The 18,529-nt window shown below is 38.6% G+C and overlaps 1 protein-coding gene across 4 annotated transcripts in view; it reads left to right on the plus strand.

Moving 5' to 3' along the window:
• The first annotated feature begins 595 nt into the window (after positions 1 to 595).
• Positions 596 to 18,529, plus strand: part of chd5 (chromodomain helicase DNA binding protein 5) — a 41,489-nt gene continuing 23,555 nt past the window's right edge. For all 4 annotated transcript variants that reach the window (XM_016489859.1, XM_016489862.1, XM_016489860.1 and 1 more), the window contains exons 1-12: positions 596 to 888; positions 8,705 to 8,862; positions 13,510 to 13,701; positions 13,779 to 13,897; positions 14,258 to 14,499; positions 14,907 to 15,019; positions 15,295 to 15,424; positions 15,851 to 16,017; positions 16,138 to 16,356; positions 17,180 to 17,386; positions 17,499 to 17,710; positions 17,823 to 17,954. In XM_016489859.1, coding sequence (XP_016345345.1) covers positions 822 to 888; positions 8,705 to 8,862; positions 13,510 to 13,701; positions 13,779 to 13,897; positions 14,258 to 14,499; positions 14,907 to 15,019; positions 15,295 to 15,424; positions 15,851 to 16,017; positions 16,138 to 16,356; positions 17,180 to 17,386; positions 17,499 to 17,710; positions 17,823 to 17,954 — 1,958 coding nt within the window. In that variant the 5' untranslated portion in view covers positions 596 to 821. The remainder of the gene's footprint in view (positions 889 to 8,704; positions 8,863 to 13,509; positions 13,702 to 13,778; positions 13,898 to 14,257; positions 14,500 to 14,906; positions 15,020 to 15,294; positions 15,425 to 15,850; positions 16,018 to 16,137; positions 16,357 to 17,179; positions 17,387 to 17,498; positions 17,711 to 17,822; positions 17,955 to 18,529) is intronic.

Consider the following 18,529-nt stretch of genomic DNA (forward strand, 5'->3'; position numbering starts at 1 on the left):
TCGAAAAGAATAGCGTTTCATTTAAATAAAACAAACCTGGCTTCACCATGCTTTAGTTCGCCCAAAATGAGGTAGAATGCCCCAGTCACCGTGTACTTTCAGTGTATGTCAAGAAAATTAAATGAAAGCGACTGTTGACCGAGGCTGTAAGTCTTTTTCTGTGGGACACACGGTGAGTAAATGGCAATTGTTTTCTGAGTGAACTGCACCTTTAAGTCCCTTTTAAACATCTCTAAACTAAGTCGTCAAAGATGTACGTTCAGCCGTGACCTTGGATATTCAATTCGTCCGACCTAAATTTGAAAAATAAAAAAGCAGGAAAACAAAATCCTTTTTCCAGCTCCTATTATGCTCTTCCCTCGTCTGACAGAAAGGGATTGTGAGGGAACTTTCTCCCGTACGTCTCCCTGTATAACCTCACATTCCTCGAACTTGAGCGGGAAAAGGGCAATGCGACCACCGTCGCTCTCACTACTAGTTAAACCGGTGACCAGGCGAAGAGCATTAACTAGTTGTGTCGGCAAACTATGGGATGGATTGCCATGGCAACCGACCAGACGTCACAATCTGGGCATGTGTGTTCCATTTTTGTCTCTTTCTTATTTTCAGGCTGGAGGATTTGGATAGAGAAGAGGGAGAAAGGGAAATATTTTTTTTAACTAGGCAGCCATCTTTTATTTTATTGAGAGCATATTAAAAGAAAATTAGCCTCACCTTCAGTAGACGTCTCCTCTGAAGCTGAAAATCTGAGCATTCAGAGGGTTAAGTTTCAGGACTTTATTCCTGTATCTCGGATGTGATTTTCTTGTTATGCGGTAAAGATGCCCGGATCGCTAAGCAATGAAGATGAGGGGCAAGACGATGTGGATTTTGAGGACGATGTGCCAGGTGAGGGGGTAAAGAGTCACAGGGGAGGGAGAGTTCTGCCCTTCACAACTGCGCTGCTACGCCTAGTTGAATGCGGATGAAGAGGGGCTTGACGCGCGTGCGATTTATTATAGTCTCAGTAGCTTCTTTTCTCACACCGGACACTGTCCGACTGTATTTGAGTCACTAAAGCGCGGCTGTCCGCCGGCAGACCATCTGTTTGCGATTCTCTTTGAGATAAAATCGTTCTCTGTAGCTGTTCGTATAACATCATCTGGCTGTTTGTTTTTACATGCGCATTTTTCTTTGCATATAAATGAGTTATGCATGCACCCACTGTCTTTTTTTCCCTTCCCAGTCAGGCTGCTCTGATATTGCAGCCACTGTGCACAATGATTTCTAAACCTGATGGACTGTTTTAATATAAAGTCTGGTGCATGGCAATGCTGCAGTCTCGTTGTAAAAATAGTAGGCAAGACGGAGCTGTGGGGATTTATACATTGTTTAGAACCGATCTAAACAAACAGTTTCCCGAAAAGGTGTTATAGGTGTTTCTCTAAGGGATATTAAAGAGCTGATGGTGATAGTGCTACTCTGTGGTCACTGTCTTGTAAAAGTAGTGCATGTGCTTGATAGAGCCACGTGTGACAGGAAAACATCAGCTACAATGATCCACTGCCTCTGTGGTCTGTTTGGTTTGAGGGGCACATACTTTAGCAAAGACAGCCTTCATAGTATCTTACAAAAGGTTTGTTAAATTTACAGTAAAACTGATTATCAGAACTTAACTAGGATTTGATAGGTTTGGTGATTTTATATTTTAGGCTTCCTAAAGGTATGTGGCATTACATTGTATGATATTAATATACAAACCTATTTGATTTATTATTAATGTGTTTGTTGCTGTAAAATGCACTGATATTGATAGAGTTGATCAGAATTGTCCTCCTTAGTATTTAGTTATCAATTACAAGATGACTAAAAGACAATTATAAAAATACTTTTTACTTATTTTCATTCATTTATAATAAAATGAAATATCTTTTACATTATGTATTTATTTAGTTAGTAAGTGAGTGGTTGTACTGTAGATTAGCAGGTTTACAATTTTTACATTTGGTTTCTTTTACAATCAAATGTTTTCTAAAGTGTAGACCTGTGGAGTGTTTGCTAAAAGAAGGGCCTTTGCTTAATTTAAATGAATGTATGAAACTGATGCTTTGTGCATCAGCTGCTTTACAGAAAATTGTAGTTGAAAAGTGACACTTTATGTTGATGCTGCATATATCTTTCTCAAACAATTATTATGCTTCCCTTTGCATTCAAGGTTAACTCCAAACCCAACCTTATCAACGGGTTAATCGCTGCTGGTGACTACTGTATCCTTATGATTTCACTCTGTTTATGCTTCCTGTGTAGGTGAAGGGCATGCATCTCATCAGTCTTATTATTTTTTTAATGATAGATTGGTCTCCATTGGTTGTGAGAGCTGGGTTCTCAGTGGTGTAATGGAGAAGCCTGTGTAGTTAAGACTCCGTTCTGCCTGCATGCCTTGTATACATTCACGGCCCTCGGTTCAATAAAATCAATATGTTTATAGTTTTTCGCTCACACAGCCCAGTCTAGGCTGCCTCTGAATTAGTCGTGAATTAATCACGTGACAGACCTGAGCACGAGTATCTCATTTGCACCCCAATCGCGTACTTACCTTCTTTTTTTTACGAGGCGGTAACATGGCTGAGATGAATGCTGCTGAGGGCTGTAAACGATTTGAAATAATGTGCAATATGCAGAAGAATTAATAATTGAGAAATAATTAATGAGCCAGTGTGCTCTTTCCGTGTAGACAGTTAGCCCCCGCATGTGCTAAAAATGAGAAATCTATGCAGTGCAGGACTGGCCAGGATTTTGGGTTATGCTGTTTAGTCCCATTCACTGTGATTGCTTTGAGTGCAGGCCAGAACATCATCACTGGTTCCTTTGCTGAAATTATAACGAGTTAGTTGATGAATGTTTTGGTGAGATTAATAAATGTAGCTAATTTTTAAGATGTGAAATGAGCTATTAAGTTATTTAATTGCGAACCACCGCATAATAATACCCATACAATCAATCCAGTTCATCTTGAGCTTATCTGTAAAGAAAAAGCATATTTTAAATTAATTATAGTGAATCTAACATGCATAAGTAAAGTAATAGGATGTATATTAAGAATGCAGTTTGTATTGTAGGATATCAAAGTGAGATTTGCAATCAAGACTGTTCACTGCATGATCCAAACACTGCAGAACACATGGCTGCTGCCCCCAGCCAGGAGCAATAAAGGGATCACTAGTGCATGCCCTAACCGCAGATATAAAGAGACAAACAGATGATTTATAAAAATGTTAAGACGAAACATGATAAAAAATTCAATGGTATGCTCAATAATTGCATGGTTTTTAATGTTATTTCACTTCCATTGGATTTGGTTAATGGATGTGCATCGCTTCTGTTAAGATATGCACATTTTAATCCGTTAGTTTTAAATTGTTGCAACATGAGTCCATATTCCTTGTGTGCCTGTCAGGAACAAAGGAGTGGATTGGCTCCAGAGAGGTGTTGCAAAATCAATAGCAGATTCAATGGATAGTTTACCCACAAATTAAATTCTGTAATTTACTAAATCTTACATCGTTTGAAAACTGTACAACTTAATAATTTTAATGTGAATCACAAAAAAAATAAGATATTTTGAAAACTGTTTCAGTGTTTTGTCCATGGAATAAAAATGTTGTTATGGACCTCACTGACTTGAATTATATTGACAAATGTCTTCAAAAAATTCTTTAAAATTTTGTCTGCAAAAGAAAGAAACTCGTACAGGTTTGGAACGACATGAGGACGAGTAAATGATAGTATGGTCTTGGTGGACTATCCCTTTAAGTCATTCTTAAAAGAAAATAATTATCATAGTCATAATGAAAAACATTCTATATTTTCTGCCCTGTTCTTGTTAGTGCCGTTTCATAATCCAACAATGCTAGCAAGAGTTTCTTTTTATGTGGATCCTCATTAGGACGCATTAGGGTGAAGCTGAGCCAAAGTCATTTGAGTGTTTTCTGCCCCCTTCTTGATTTCCACCATTCGAAGTCTGGTTTTCTTTTACATAGTCTTATCTTTGAAACTGAAAGATTATCATGAGCTGCTCTGTTCAGTGGGGGCTATTTTTGGAAGCTGCACTGTGAAAGCTGACACCCCTTCGTCTTTGCTAGAGTTTGTGCGTGCGTGTAAATCATTGTTGCATCACATGCTTATGCCTATGTGTCATCAGTCTTTGCATCAGACTCCACACTGTGTGTCAAATTCAAACATCTTGCAAATTTTACCAACAAATTACTGCAGTGTAGCATATGCATGCTGGAATAAAATAATTATAGCATCTAAACTCAATTACAGTGGCTTTGTTCTTGTTTTATAGGTTATTAGGACATTCATTTTAGACTACTTTGCTTGTGTACTTGCAATGTTTGCCGCTGTATCTCTTTGCAAAGCAGAGCAAAGGTTTGTGAATCAGCCTTGGGACCTTGAGAATGGATATAGTCTTCAGAAAGTTAGACACGGCCTATAAAACTTGAAGGTCTCAATGAGGGGGTGCTCCAACCATGCTGTCTCATCACATTAACGGTGGGGGCATTATTAACATACGCAGTCTGTCAAACAGCTAATGCGTTTTCCTGTAAACGTTCCTCTTCCTAACAGCGAGACCGGCCGTGAATCCCATCTCTAATGGAGTGCGGCACTGACCCAGCCCTTGTTGCAAGGTCAAAGTTACCCTAATGTCCGTGCCTAGCTGACACACAAATGTGGGGCTGCAGTTGGGAGATTTTTAGGCCCGCTACCAGTAGCGAATGGCAGCAGCACAGCTTTTAAGCACCTGGCGATTCCTGGCTGAGGCTCTGCTTACTCGGGAACATGGCACAAAACGTGACTGCCTATTACAGCGAGTCTGGGATGCAAAAATAGAGCTACAGTTTTGGGGAAATCAGGCTACAGATGATTTATTATTCATACATTTTCTTTGCATATTAAATTGGAATTGGATTGGATTGAAAAAAATATATATACACTTCAGCTTATTAGTATGCATATACTGAATAAAAATATGAAATTTCACCAAGAACAGGATAAAGTGCCTTAATATTAAAAAATACATATACTTCAAACTATTCATATATAGACTAAAAATATGAATCTTCATAATGACAAAATCTAAAAAGCTTAAAAGTAAGTTGACAATGTAAAACCTTTGGCAGATATCCTCACTTCAAGAGTGCTGTGTTGCATCACCATGACTGTAAGTGAGACATGAATGAAGACGAGATGTGAGCTTGATGCGCCTGGCAGGCAGCAGACATATTCTGCCGACATGAAAGAGCCTCCCTGTGAGATGTACTGCAGACGCACTGCCCTAAATATCCGTCATCTCGCAGGCAACTGCAATGCGAATGTGCGGCAGAAGATTGAAATAAGAAAAAACCTCCCAGCGGCTGACAGAGAGATGGGGAGCTCTGTATTTTACTTGAGTAAATACCCAAAATGCCCTATAGGGCTGCAAGCGAGGCTTGAACCGTGCAGGGGCTGCTCTCACCAGAGCTGAAGTCCTCAAACAGTGGCAGCTAAATGAAGGTTAAGTGGATTTCGAGGATAGCATCCAAGAGGCTGGGAAAGCCCCATCTCCGGCAGATCCCACGGGGCGTGGTGGGCCGCGGGACAGGACTTTAGCTGATTGACTCCACCACACGCGCTGCATATTTCATAGGCCGCCGTCTGAGCTGATGATAGACAGGCGGCAGGAGTTGCACCGTAGTGCTCCGGTTTGCAGACGATGCCTTCCTGATGTCTTTTTTTCCCTTGCGCTTAGCCTTTTTGACAGCGTGGCATCATTGAAGTGTTACAGTGAATATGCGCTGCCAGACAGTAGTTTTTTGTTTACAGTGAGAGATTCACAGTTCAGCTGGTGGCAGAGACCTCACCTCTCTCCTTTCGCTCCCCTATCAGTGTGTCAACAAAAATCTTTGCTTTTCATCTAATGGAGTGAAGGAGACTTCTCTTTACAGGCAAACCCAGCAGAACAGACAGAAAGAGATAGAAGATAGGTGCACACTCTGATCTTTAATTTGAGAGTATTCGCATCAAAATTGGAGGAAAGTTTAAGATTAAGGAATTACAGCTCTTTAATAAGTACCTCACCCCTTTTTCAAGAGACCATAAGTATTTGGACAGTTGACTCAAAAGCTGTTTTATGTTTTATAACTTTCGTTATTTCTACATCAATTAAGCAGGTAAAAGGTCTGGAGTTGACTCTTAAGTGTGCCATTTGCATTTGGAAGCTGTTGATATGAACCCACATCATGTGGTCAAAGGATCTCTCCATACAAGTGAAACAGACAATTGTTAGGCTTCAAAAACAAAACAAATCCATCAGAGAGATAGCAGGAACATTCAGAGTGGCCAAATCAACAGTTTGGTACATTCTGAGAAACAAAGAATGCACTGGCAACATAAAAAGGCCCGGTGGATGATCGGAGGATCCTCTCTATGGTAAAGAAAAACCCTTTCACAACATCCAGCCAAGAGAAGAGCACTCTCCAGGAGGCAGACGTGTCTCTGTCAAAGTCTACAATCAAGAGAAGACTTCACCAGAGCAAACACAGAGGCTTCACCACAAGCTGCAAACAAGGCCAGACTAGACTTTGACAAAAAACATCTAAAAAAGCCAGAGCACTCCTGGAAAAGCATTCGTTGGATGACTGAAATTAACATCAAGCTGTACCAAAATGACAGGAAGAAAGAAGTCTGGAGAAAGCTTGGAAAAGCTCATGATCAAAGCACACACATCATCTGTGAAACATGGTGGAGCAGTCTGTTGATATGAACCCACATCATGTGGTCAAAGGATCTCTCCATACAAGTGAAACAGACAATTGTTAGGCTTCAAAAACAAAACAAATCCATCAGAGAGATAGCAGGAACATTCAGAGTGGCCAAATCAACAGTTTGGTACATTCTGAGAAACAAAGAATGCACTGGCAACATAAAAAGGCCCGGTGGATGATCGGAGGATCCTCTCTATGGTAAAGAAAAACCCTTTCACAACATTCCAGCCAAGAGAAGAACACTCTCCAGGAGGTACAGTAGGCGTGTCACTGTCAAAGTCTACTATCAAGTGAAGACTTCACGAGAGCAAATACAGAGGGTTCACTACAAGGTGCAAACAAGGCCAGATTATTAGACTTTGCCAAAAAAAAACATCTAAAAAAAGCCAGACCACTTCTGGAAAAGCATTCCTTGGACAGCTGAAATCAAGATCAACCTGTACCAGAATGATGGGAAGAAAAAAGTATGAAGGTTTGGAACAGCTCATGATCCAAAGCATACAACATCATCTGTGAAACATGGTGGAGCAGTGTGATGGCATGAGCATGCATGGCTTCCAGTGGCACTGGGTTACTGGTGTTATTGATGACGTGACAGAAGACCGAAGCAGCCGGATGAATTCTGAAGTGTATATGGATTTACTCTCTGCTCAGATTCAGTCAAATGCAGCAAAGTTGTTTGGACGGCACTTTATAGTACAAGTGGAAATTACCTCAAATTTACTGCAAAAGCAACCCAGGAGTTTTTGATGGTAAAAAATTGAATATTCTGTAATGGCCAAGTCAATCTCCCGATTTCAACCCGATTGAGCATGCATTTCACTTGCTGAAGACAAAACTAAAGGCAGAAATGCCCACAAACAAACAACAACTGAAGTCAGCTGCATTAAAGGCCTGGCAAAGCATCACAGAGGAGGAAACCCGGTCTTTGGTGATGTCCATGAGTTTATTTATGAAAACAACGTATCCGCGTGGCGCAGCCACGGTTGAACCCCTGATGTCACATGGAATATTTTACCGATCTCCTTGCTACGTTTCTGGACGTTGATCGTGTTAATTACATTGCTGTCTATGGGAGGGACAGAGAGCTCTCAGAACTCATCAAAAATATCTTAATTTGTGTTCCGAAGATGAACGGAGGTCTTATGGGTTTAGAATGACATGAGGGCGAGTAATTAATGACAGAATTTTCATTTTTGGGTGAACTATCCCTTTAAAGTCTGCCCTACAATTTCATCTTGATTGTTTCATTTTAATTCTATTCTGGTGGCATACAGAGCCAAAAATATAAAAATTGTGTCAGTGTCCAAATATATATGGACCTAAGTGTATGTATATATACAAAATCTAAAAAAAAACATTTTTTTTAATATAATAAATAATTACAATTGTTTAATTATATAATAATTATATATTTAACTGATAAGCCTTTTAGGCTTTTAGAAAAAAAATCCTAATTTTTTTATAAAAAAAAGAAAAGAAAAGAGTACAACATTTTGGTACATGCACCATGACAATACCATGTTTTTGTTGGATTCACATCATAGTAGCAATTTACCATGTTATCGGTCATTTAATATAATCATTCATAAATTTTACATGTAACGTCACATTTTAATAAACTATACAATGTTGTTTTTGGAAATATACCATGATCTAACTACAATAATATTACCATCTAATACCATCAATATACCACATTAACCTGTAAATATGTCAAATAAATAAATAAACAAATAGTAAATGAATACATTTATTTACTTAAATGGAATCTTACTACCATGGCTACCATTGTAGCCTATTCAGTCCAAATATATATGGACCTAACTGTAGATAGATAGATAGATAGATAGATAGTTGGGGGTGGTGCAGTGTATGCATGAATCCCATAAGTGTGAACCTCTTGTGTTATTTCTCAGATGAGGATGAGGAAGGTGAACGTCGGAGGAGTGTTCCCCTGACACCCTTAGAGAGGTTCTTCTCTGAGGATGATTCGGTTAAACAACATAAAAAGAAGAAACCCAGCAAGATAATGGAAGGAAAGGAACCCAAAGTTAAGAAAAAGAAGAAGAAGGAGGTAAGGAGCCTTTTAATTGCTATCTAATTGATTGAAGTGTGGCTGAAATAGATGTCGTCATCACATCATCAGAATGTAAGTTATTTTCATGTGGCATAGATTTGTTAGGCTAAATGTGCATTTCTAGCATTTCTAGAATCTTTGTTTTTTTTATCAGCGTCGTGATCATTTACTGTAAATGTGTCACCAGATTTCTGATGTGAAAACAGTCAGATACTACTTGTTTGCTCAACTTATCATTACTGAAACTTCCAATGTTTTTTGTTTTTGTTTTAATTTTTTTTATGAACGGGGAAAAATTGAAACAGTTCCAATTTAACACACACTAAAAGGGATAATTCATGCAAAAATGAAAATTATGTCATCGCTACTCACTCTTGTTGTTCCAAACACATAAGACTGACTTTTGTCTGTGGAATGTAAAGGAAGATGTTTTGATAACTGTCCAGACAATGAAAATCAGTGGGGTCCAAAATAACACAGAACACCATTGATTTTCATTGTGTGGATAAAAAAAACTCACTTTTAAATGTATTTTTTAAATATATCTTCTTTTGTGTTCCACTGTCCTATTAAAAATATTTTCAGGGCTCCCTCCCAGAAAAGTTAGGCTGACATTAGACCATCCACACAACAAGTAGCGCCCTGATCTGACTTCAGCCTACTTTACATCACAGTACTCATAAAAAAACATAAAAAAAGGCCAGGTGTGCTTTTGTCTGCAAGGCCGTGGCATAAATGCTGCTCCTATGAGTTGAATGATCAGTATGAAACAACTTGCCTGACCTAGGTGTATTTTGTCGTATTTTTAGCGAGAGATAAAACATTTGACAGGTCAGTCGGTCACAGTCCCCCCAGCTGACTGTATTTGCCATTGAGATAATGAGAGGGATTCCACTCTTTCTCCTCCCTAGCCCACTCTCACTTTATCTGCCTCCTTGCACAGATTCAGCCTTTCTCTCAAGCAACCCTCCCTCCTTCTCAGCGGTGGTAAATGTGCCGTGGAGAGGGCAGAGAGGTCTCCCCTCAGCAGCTAAGAGCCCTGCTTGGTGTCAGTCATGCTCTCCCTGCAGTGCTGTGTCAGACACGGGCTCAAATCAATGCGGGTCAAAACCGCCGCCTGCCCTTCTGCTGTCCGTAAGTCTAACAGCTTAGCTCGCCAAAGCCGGCCACCTGCGCCGGAGCCTGATAGACTGTGGAGAGTCTAGAGATTGTAACGGGAGAGTGAGAATTGGTGCTTTGTCAGATGTAAACAATGATAAGTGACATTTCAGTAGTACAAATGAGCGTTTTTTTTTTCTGGTCTGGTGTGTTGAAGATGTTGAGGATGTTTTGGGGAAAAAAGATCCTAAAGATACCTGACACTGTTTTGCAGTTCTTTCCCACAGAAAATGCAGCATTTAAAGGCATAGTTCACCCAAAAATGCAGATTCTTTCATCATTTTCTTACTCTCATGTGGTTCCATGTGGTTCCAAACTCGAATGACTGGCTTTCTTCTGAGGCAGAGACTTCACGCTGCTTTTTTCTCCATACATTCTAAAAAAGTGAATAGTTACTGGGGCTGTCAAACTACAAAAAGTAGCATAAAATATCTATTTTGCACTGCAAAATAAAAAGTCTTACAATTTTGTAAAATGTTAGTATTAATATTGTGTTGTTTTCTAGACAAAATATTGAAATGTCAGTCAGAAGATAGTAAAACATTTATAGCAAAAGCATAAACCTAAATAAATTTGGTTAGTTTTATGTTTAAAGAAGAAAAAAGGTAACATATTAAAATAAGTACTGTTAGTTAACTTTAGTTAACATTAATTAACAATAAAAAATACTTCTAAACCATTTATAAATTACAAATGCATTACAGATTGTTAGTTAATGCATTCACTAACATTAACTAATGGGACCTTATTTGTAAAGTGTTACCAAAAAATGGCAAGCGGAAAATAAGCTCAATTCAAGATATTTTCTCTGAAAACATAATGTATAATGTGATATTACTTCAGAAAATATTTATTGTTTTATGTATGTTTAGATATTTGTACTAGAAAATAAGATTAATTAATAAAGAAGTTGTATTTAACTCATTTGCTATTTCCAACTTGTAAAGCAATACAATAACTATGTGTGTGGAAAAGCCTGAAATTGTAATAATCCACGGTAGGTCACAAAACTAATTTGCATCCAATTAGATTTAACATTAAAATGTATTGTGAATGGTCACAAGACAAAAGAACCAATGATATCTTATGCATGGAAATGATAATCTGCCTAAAACTTATATTTTGTGTTCCACAGAAGAAACTCAAACAGGTTTGTAACAACACGAAGGTAAGTAAATGATGACAAAATTGTCATTTTTAGCCAAACTCTCCCTAATTACTGCATTTTCGATGTGTCAGCCTGAAAACCACACATTATTTACATCGGATATTTTTGCCTTTTGAGGTTCATTGTCAGAAAATTGTGGTTTGGATTTTGGGAGACCTTTTAGCTCCAGCTGTGAAGCTCTTTAGCGGTTCTACTCATTGCCTCTTGCATGAGCACCCCTCCCTTTTCACTCCCTCTCCTTCCTCTCTCACTTTCTCCCTCCCCCATGTACATGATTGAGATTTGTCTAGACGGGCCCTAGAACACAGGCACTGCAACCATGGGGACTCTCCATAACAAGCTCGTTATGCAAACGCATCTGATTGGATGGCGCTGTTCCATTGGCTGCTGCAGTAGAGAGAGCTCCCCCTACACCCCCCACCTCCAACACTGCACAGTTTGGTTTCCATGGCAGCTCAGAACTGCTGCCGGTGGAGCTTGTTCACTCTGCGGCAGTGCTGGCCTACCCTGCGCCGGAGAGACGTCTGCCAGCCAGTGCACAGCTGCAACACAGCAAAAGGCTTTCTCCAATCATACACACACAAACACACACACACACACACACAGACAGTGTAATTCACCCACTGAAATATGTGTGTTCCCTAGCAGTATGATAATTTTGATCGGTTTCCCTGCTTCCAGATGTTACTAATAATAGTGTCATAATGATCTGGTTTTTCCTTTATTGAAAATGTGGAGTTGATTTTACATTAATCAATAGTTAGGCCATAGTAAAAGCCTGTTTTTATTTAAATTCTGTGGATGGGAGGTCTTACCCAATTAGAAGGAACTCCGTTTCATGCCTCCTACAAGTAGAGTTATATTTGCTTTTGCTTCTAAAAACTGAAATTGTGCACTATTTTTGACAGGTCAGCACAAAAGTCTCTTTAGGACAAGTCAGTTCACTTGGTGACTATCTAGGTAACACTACCAGGCTGTTTTTTCTATGAATGGGGAAATGAGTATAGTATTAATTACATCATATTATTATTGTTGGTGTTAAATATAACAGTAATCATAATATTTAAATAATCTTTTTTATTTTACAGTACAAGGGGGTATATTAGATAAACTTCCTATCTTAGGTCTTAAGATATGATAATTATGGATTTTTCACAAATTTGTATTACATAAGCAAATCTTAACTTGATTTAGGATTCTTATCTTACAAAATTTTATCTTATGCTTAGTTTAAGAAATCTTAAACTGCTCCATCGAGTTCGATATTCAACTGTCAGGCCTGTTACCAAACAACCAACCATGCGCAACCATCTGCTGAGGTAAACATAAAACCAAAATGGAGAAACAACTGCATACTTTTAACTTGCAGAATGACTGGTAATAATGCTCCATGATGGTGCATTGGTCTCTGTAACATTGGTCGCAATTGGTTGACTATATACTGTATATATCCTATATGTATATATTTCTTTATTTATAGGATTATATGTCTGTCTATATGTAGCACTGTGGTCCTGTGAGGCACATCTTGGCACAACTACCTGAAAAATCATGTGTAGTGGGAGTCTGTAATTATTTACAAGTATTTTATCATCAGAGCACAACACATCATCCAAAAGTCTCTCCACCATCAAATGTCACTTCTCTTTGGCTTATATAATTAATATATGTAATGCCATTCATTAAAAGGGCGAATGTAATGTGTTTTTAGAGTTGGATTCCAAAAGGTTGAAGTTAGGACTCCGTGGGGTTAAAGAGTTTTTAGTATTTTTATTTTTTTTAGTTAGGATGCTTCTGTAATACCATATTCCTATCTGTAGTAGCAGCGCTCGAACGCCATTGGCTATTGCAATGCAATAGTGTGATACGTTGAGGCTTTAGGAAAGTTTGGAGAAAGGGATTTCCCCTAGAGATTACACAATGTCTAGTTCCCTCCTTTCAGGGAACCAAGGTTACGTTGAGTAACCCGAGCCATTTCGGTTACCATTAAGGAAATAAATACACACTTGCTACTATGAATTTGGAAATTTGTTTGTTATGATCAAGTTTCAATAACATAAAATCAGCAATAAAATCTGACATTAATGGTACCATAAATTATGCTTCATGCTAAAATCTTGCAAAAAACTGAAAGGTATTTTTCAGTTGGGTCCATCTAATGTGTATGTTCAGATTCCACCAAAAAGGAGTTTAGCTCTTTACTGAAAGGCTGCACTTTCATTCCTACAGCCACCATATTGAGCGTTACAATTCTCCCATTAATTTTTACATGAGTGCTTCATCTTCTTTTCCTATAATGTCTCTGCCTGTGCTCACAGGGGCTTCCTAGTGGGCTAGATGACATGTTAGACAGAGAGGATCATGGTCACAGGTCAGGAAGTGAGAGCAGCACCTTCAGCTCCCTGAAGAAGAAAAAGAAAAAGCCCAAACAGAAGAAGGAGAGGAAAACAAAACAGCGAAAGAAAGATGATGATGAGGACGACGATGATGACGATGATGGAAACTTAAAGGTTCTCACTTAGAAAAGTTCTATTATGCTCTATTAGCCGAGAGAATAAATGAATAACAATTTCTCATGTGACACCAGGAGCCAAAGTCATCCAGTCAGCTGATGCAAGAGTGGGGTCTTGAAGATGTGCAGTATGTCTTCTCAGAGGACGACTATAAAACCATAACCAACTACAAAGCCTTCAGCCAGTTTCTTAGGTAGGATTTCAGTTTTTCTTCTGCATGGACATTCTATTGCCCTGCTGTCAAGATGTCTTGTTCTATTTTAAAACATTCCTTCTGGCAAATGCTCATGCCTGTATGAATTAATGACATTATGATGACAGGTTTTCTAATAACAGGCATTGAAACAAGATGTACTGTCAGACCCACACCATGCATGTCTACTGTAACCAGTGTAATATTTGATGTGATAGAGACTCTTTTAGTATATACTTCCGATTTCTGATTCATAGTGCCTGAGAACATTCAGTACTTGAGGTAAAATCACCACAATGCATGGCCTCTCGTAGCTTATTGCTTTAAAATTGGTCACAAATCTCTTTTTTCTGTGGTTAGACCTCTCATTGCCAAGAAGAACCCCAAGATCCCCATGTCAAAAATGATGACGGTGCTTGGAGCAAAGTGGAGAGAGTTCAGTGCAAACAACCCTTTCAAAGGCACCTCTGCAACTGCTGTAGCGGCTGCTGTAGCTGCTGCTGTGGAAACTGTCAATGTGGCTCCGCCCATCTGTATTAGAAGTATCCAACAGATCTCACCATCTGGCCCAATCAAAAAAGCCAAAACCAAAGAGGGAAAGGGTAACGTAATGTTCTTTTTGTTGATCTTATATAGGGGTTTATATCTAGGATCGGATTTCCAAAGCAGTTAGTGTAGGTTTTCACATTGTTTACATACTGCATGTAACATGATTAATGATTGGCTGCTGGCAGTTCTTTATTCAAATGTGTTTGGTTTTTCACTCTCAAAAATGCTTTTAGTGTAACTTTCAAACTTCAAAGTGTGCAATTTCATATTATAGGAAATATTTTAACATCAAAATGTTTTATACTTTAGCTTTAAGTGGGCATATGTAACTAGCTTCTTTACAAAATACAGATTTGCAAACGTAGAATGTGTTTTATGTATGTCTGAAGAAAGGAGTATTGTTCTCAGATCTCACAAAAAACATTTCTGTTTTGTTTATCTCATCTGGACTGCATTGCAGGGCCTGGTGCTAAAAAAAAAAGTAAGCCAGTGAAAGAAACAAAAAAGAAAGGGAAACAGAAGAAGTCCAAATCGAAAGCAGGCCAGGGTGGAAAAAGGAAAAAAGGCTCTTCGGTGAGAACATGCTTTCACTGAAATCTTTCTAGGGCTTAATGTGTATCACATGGAAAGATGCCCCATAGCTTTTCAATTGAGAGAGAATCGAATAATTGTTTAGCTTTTCCACTTCCCAGAACAATTCATGGATCATTTGTATAGATATACTTTCCCATTGTTCTTGTTCCACCCAGTTTTATTGGGTTATTATTGAAGTTGTTTTCCAAGTTATGACCTTTTCATTTTTGATGAAGACTTATTGTGCCTTTTGCATAAACTGTCTTATTACTCAGAGCGAGGAGGATTTCCTGGATGACTTTTCAGACTTTGATGACATCAGCATTCACAGTGCCTCTGTACGCTCAGACAGTTCAGCGGCACCCAAAAAGAAGTCAGCCCGCCAAGGACGAAAAAAAAGAAAAAGTAAATTTACTACTATTATTATTATATTATTGCACTACCCTTCACAACAGTTATTTTAGTATTGAACTATTATAGTTTCTATTAATATTTTTATTATATATTATTATAGCCATTACTACAGTCTTCAGTGTCACATGATCCTTCAGAAATCATTCTAATATGCTGATTATCTATCACAGTTGAAAACAGCTGTGCTGCTTAATATTTTTGTCAACCATGGTACATTCTTTCAAGGATTCTTTGATGAATAGAACGTTCAAAATAACAGAATCAATTTAATGTGTCCTTGCTAAATAAAATTACTTTTAGAGATACTGATGTATTGAAATATTGTTGTTAAAATTGTGAAGTTTTGTATTAAAATTGCACAGTACTTCTGTTCAGTAAACCGTTTAGGTTTCTCTTTAAACTCTATTGTCAATGTAGGAGAGGATGGAGACGGCTACGAGACAGACCATCAAGATTACTGTGAGGTTTGTCAGCAGGGAGGAGAGATCATTCTATGTGACACCTGTCCCAGAGCATATCACCTGGTGTGTCTGGATCCAGAACTGGAGAAAGCCCCTGAGGGCAAATGGAGCTGCCCCCACTGCGTGAGGAAATCCCTCCTTGCTTCACCACAAGCATATACTTGCAAAAAAATACATTCTAGTATATTCAACACCACAGAACCTGTGCTATTCAGACTGACAGTTCACTGCCTCATCTCTCAGGAAAAAGAAGGCATTCAGTGGGAGGCCAAAGATGATGAGGAGGAGGAAGACGAGGTTGCTGGTGAGGAGGAAGATGACCACATGGAGTTCTGCAGAGTGTGTAAGGACGGAGGAGAGCTGCTGTGCTGTGACACCTGCCCTTCCTCCTACCACATCCACTGTCTCAACCCACCACTTCCTGAAATTCCCAATGGAGAATGGCTGTGTCCACGATGCATGGTGAGAAACGTCTGCATGGGTCGGTTCAGTTAAAATCATTCTGAAGAGTTTTTAAAATAGCTGAAAATAATACAAAACTTGTAAAAGACATTTTAATGCTCATTAAGGCTCTATTATTTAACCAAAAGTACAGTTATATTGTGAAATATTATTAGAATTTAAAAGTTCTATTTTAACATATTTTAAAATGTAATTTATTCCATTGATGGCAAAGCTGAACATTCAACAGCTCTAGTCTTCAGCGTCACATGATCCTTCAGAAATCATTTGATGCTGATTTGGTGCTCAAGAAACATTTCTTATAATTATCAAAGTTGAAAACAGTTATGCTGCTTAATGTTTTTATGGGAACCATGATACATTTTATATGGATTCTTTGATGAATAGGAATTTACTTTGATGAATTTAGATCAATTTAATGCAGTTTTATGAAAAAGCACTTTCATGACATTTTAAACCTGGCTGAAATCAAACTATTAAAGCCCAAATAAAGGCATGTATTGTTTTGAACATTGTGCATTAGGGCTGCACGATTAATCGCATGCGATATTTAACGCGCATCTTGTCAGAAAGCCGGTTCTGTAATCAGCGGTAAATCTCCATCACCTGCGGGCTTTCACGTTGAGCAGCATTAACTACACAGAGCCGTTGTTCACTGAGGAGCTGCGCAAAAAATCACGCGAATATGGACTGCTCAATGTGAAAGCCCGCAGGTGATGGAGATTTACCGCTGATTACAGAACCGGCTTTACTGACAAGATGCGCGTTAAATATCGCATGTGATTAATCGTGCAGCCCTATTGTGCATCCATATTTTCTCTAGTGTCCACCGCTAAAAGGCAAAGTCCAGAAGATTCTGCACTGGGCGTGGAGCGATCCTCCTCTACCACCTGAGGTTCCCTTTGGGCGAGATGGAGAGAAGGTGGATGGTTTGGCCAAAATGCCCCTGAAGGGTCGTCCAGAGAGGCAGCTGTTTGTGAAATGGGCTGGGCTGTCCTACTGGCACTGCTCCTGGGTCAGCGAACTACAGGTGGGATTCCCACATTACCTACACAGAGCCAGCTTCATTAAATCATTAAATCATGCATGTTCTTTTGGCTTGTTCCTTTATCTCTGATCTCTGTTTTTTTCCCTTGATGCAGTTGGAGCTATATCACTCAGTAATGTACCGTAACTACCAGCGGAAGAACGACATGGACGAACCACCACCATACGACTATGGCTCTGGGGAGGAGGAACTTAACAGTGAGAAGAGGAGGAGCAAAGACCCTCAGTATGCAGCCATGGAGGAACGATTCTACCGTTACGGCATCAAGCCGGAGTGGATGATCATTCACCGGCTCCTCAACCACAGGTATGGTGGACCACAGTTACTAGTGCTAATGCGATACTTCAGACAACATACTTTTCATGCAGAAAATTATGATATAATTATATGCTTTAAGACTGTGTTGTGTAAATTTAAGTTTTGATAAGGATGGAGATGTACACTACCTGATTAAGTGGAGAGATTTGCCGTATGATCAGTGCACCTGGGAGGCTGATGACTTTGACCTCCCAGATTATGACAGCTTTAAACAAGCCTACTGGGACCACAGGTAAGCCACGTCACTTAAATTTAAAGTTGTTTTAAATGAGCACAAACACACATGCAGAGCTTTCCATGAAGATGGTATTAAATACTGTAGTGCCTGAAGCATTAATAAATGCATTTTTTTAAATGGTCAGTAAAATGTTGATCATCAGCCTCAGAAATTCAAGCTATATATTTTATATTTTATATTAATTTGATATGAAGCCTGCAATTTCTGCAACAATTAAATAGACAGCATTTATAAAATAAAACAAAAACTTGGGTAAGCTGGGATTAAGCTTTCTCTCTAGTTAGTAGCTAGTTTAGGACTAAATGTTGGTTAATAGTTAATGATAAACCTATTTACCATAAATTTAGAATATTAATTCATGCTCTACAGGTGCATCTCAATAAATTAGAATGTCGTGGAAAAGTTAATTTATTTCAGTAATTCAACTGTCCAAGTAGTATTTCATAACATTTTCTAATATTTTGAATAGAAATATGTGTAATATTGTATATGTACAACTTGTTTATGGAATAGTAATTTTGCCATTTATAATTAGATAAAACTTTCCCCCCCCCCCAAAATTACATTAC

This window comes from Sinocyclocheilus anshuiensis, unplaced genomic scaffold, assembly GCF_001515605.1.
Source record: "Sinocyclocheilus anshuiensis isolate Anshui unplaced genomic scaffold, SAMN03320099.WGS_v1.1 scaffold1154, whole genome shotgun sequence".
Lineage (NCBI taxonomy): Eukaryota > Metazoa > Chordata > Actinopteri > Cypriniformes > Cyprinidae > Sinocyclocheilus > Sinocyclocheilus anshuiensis.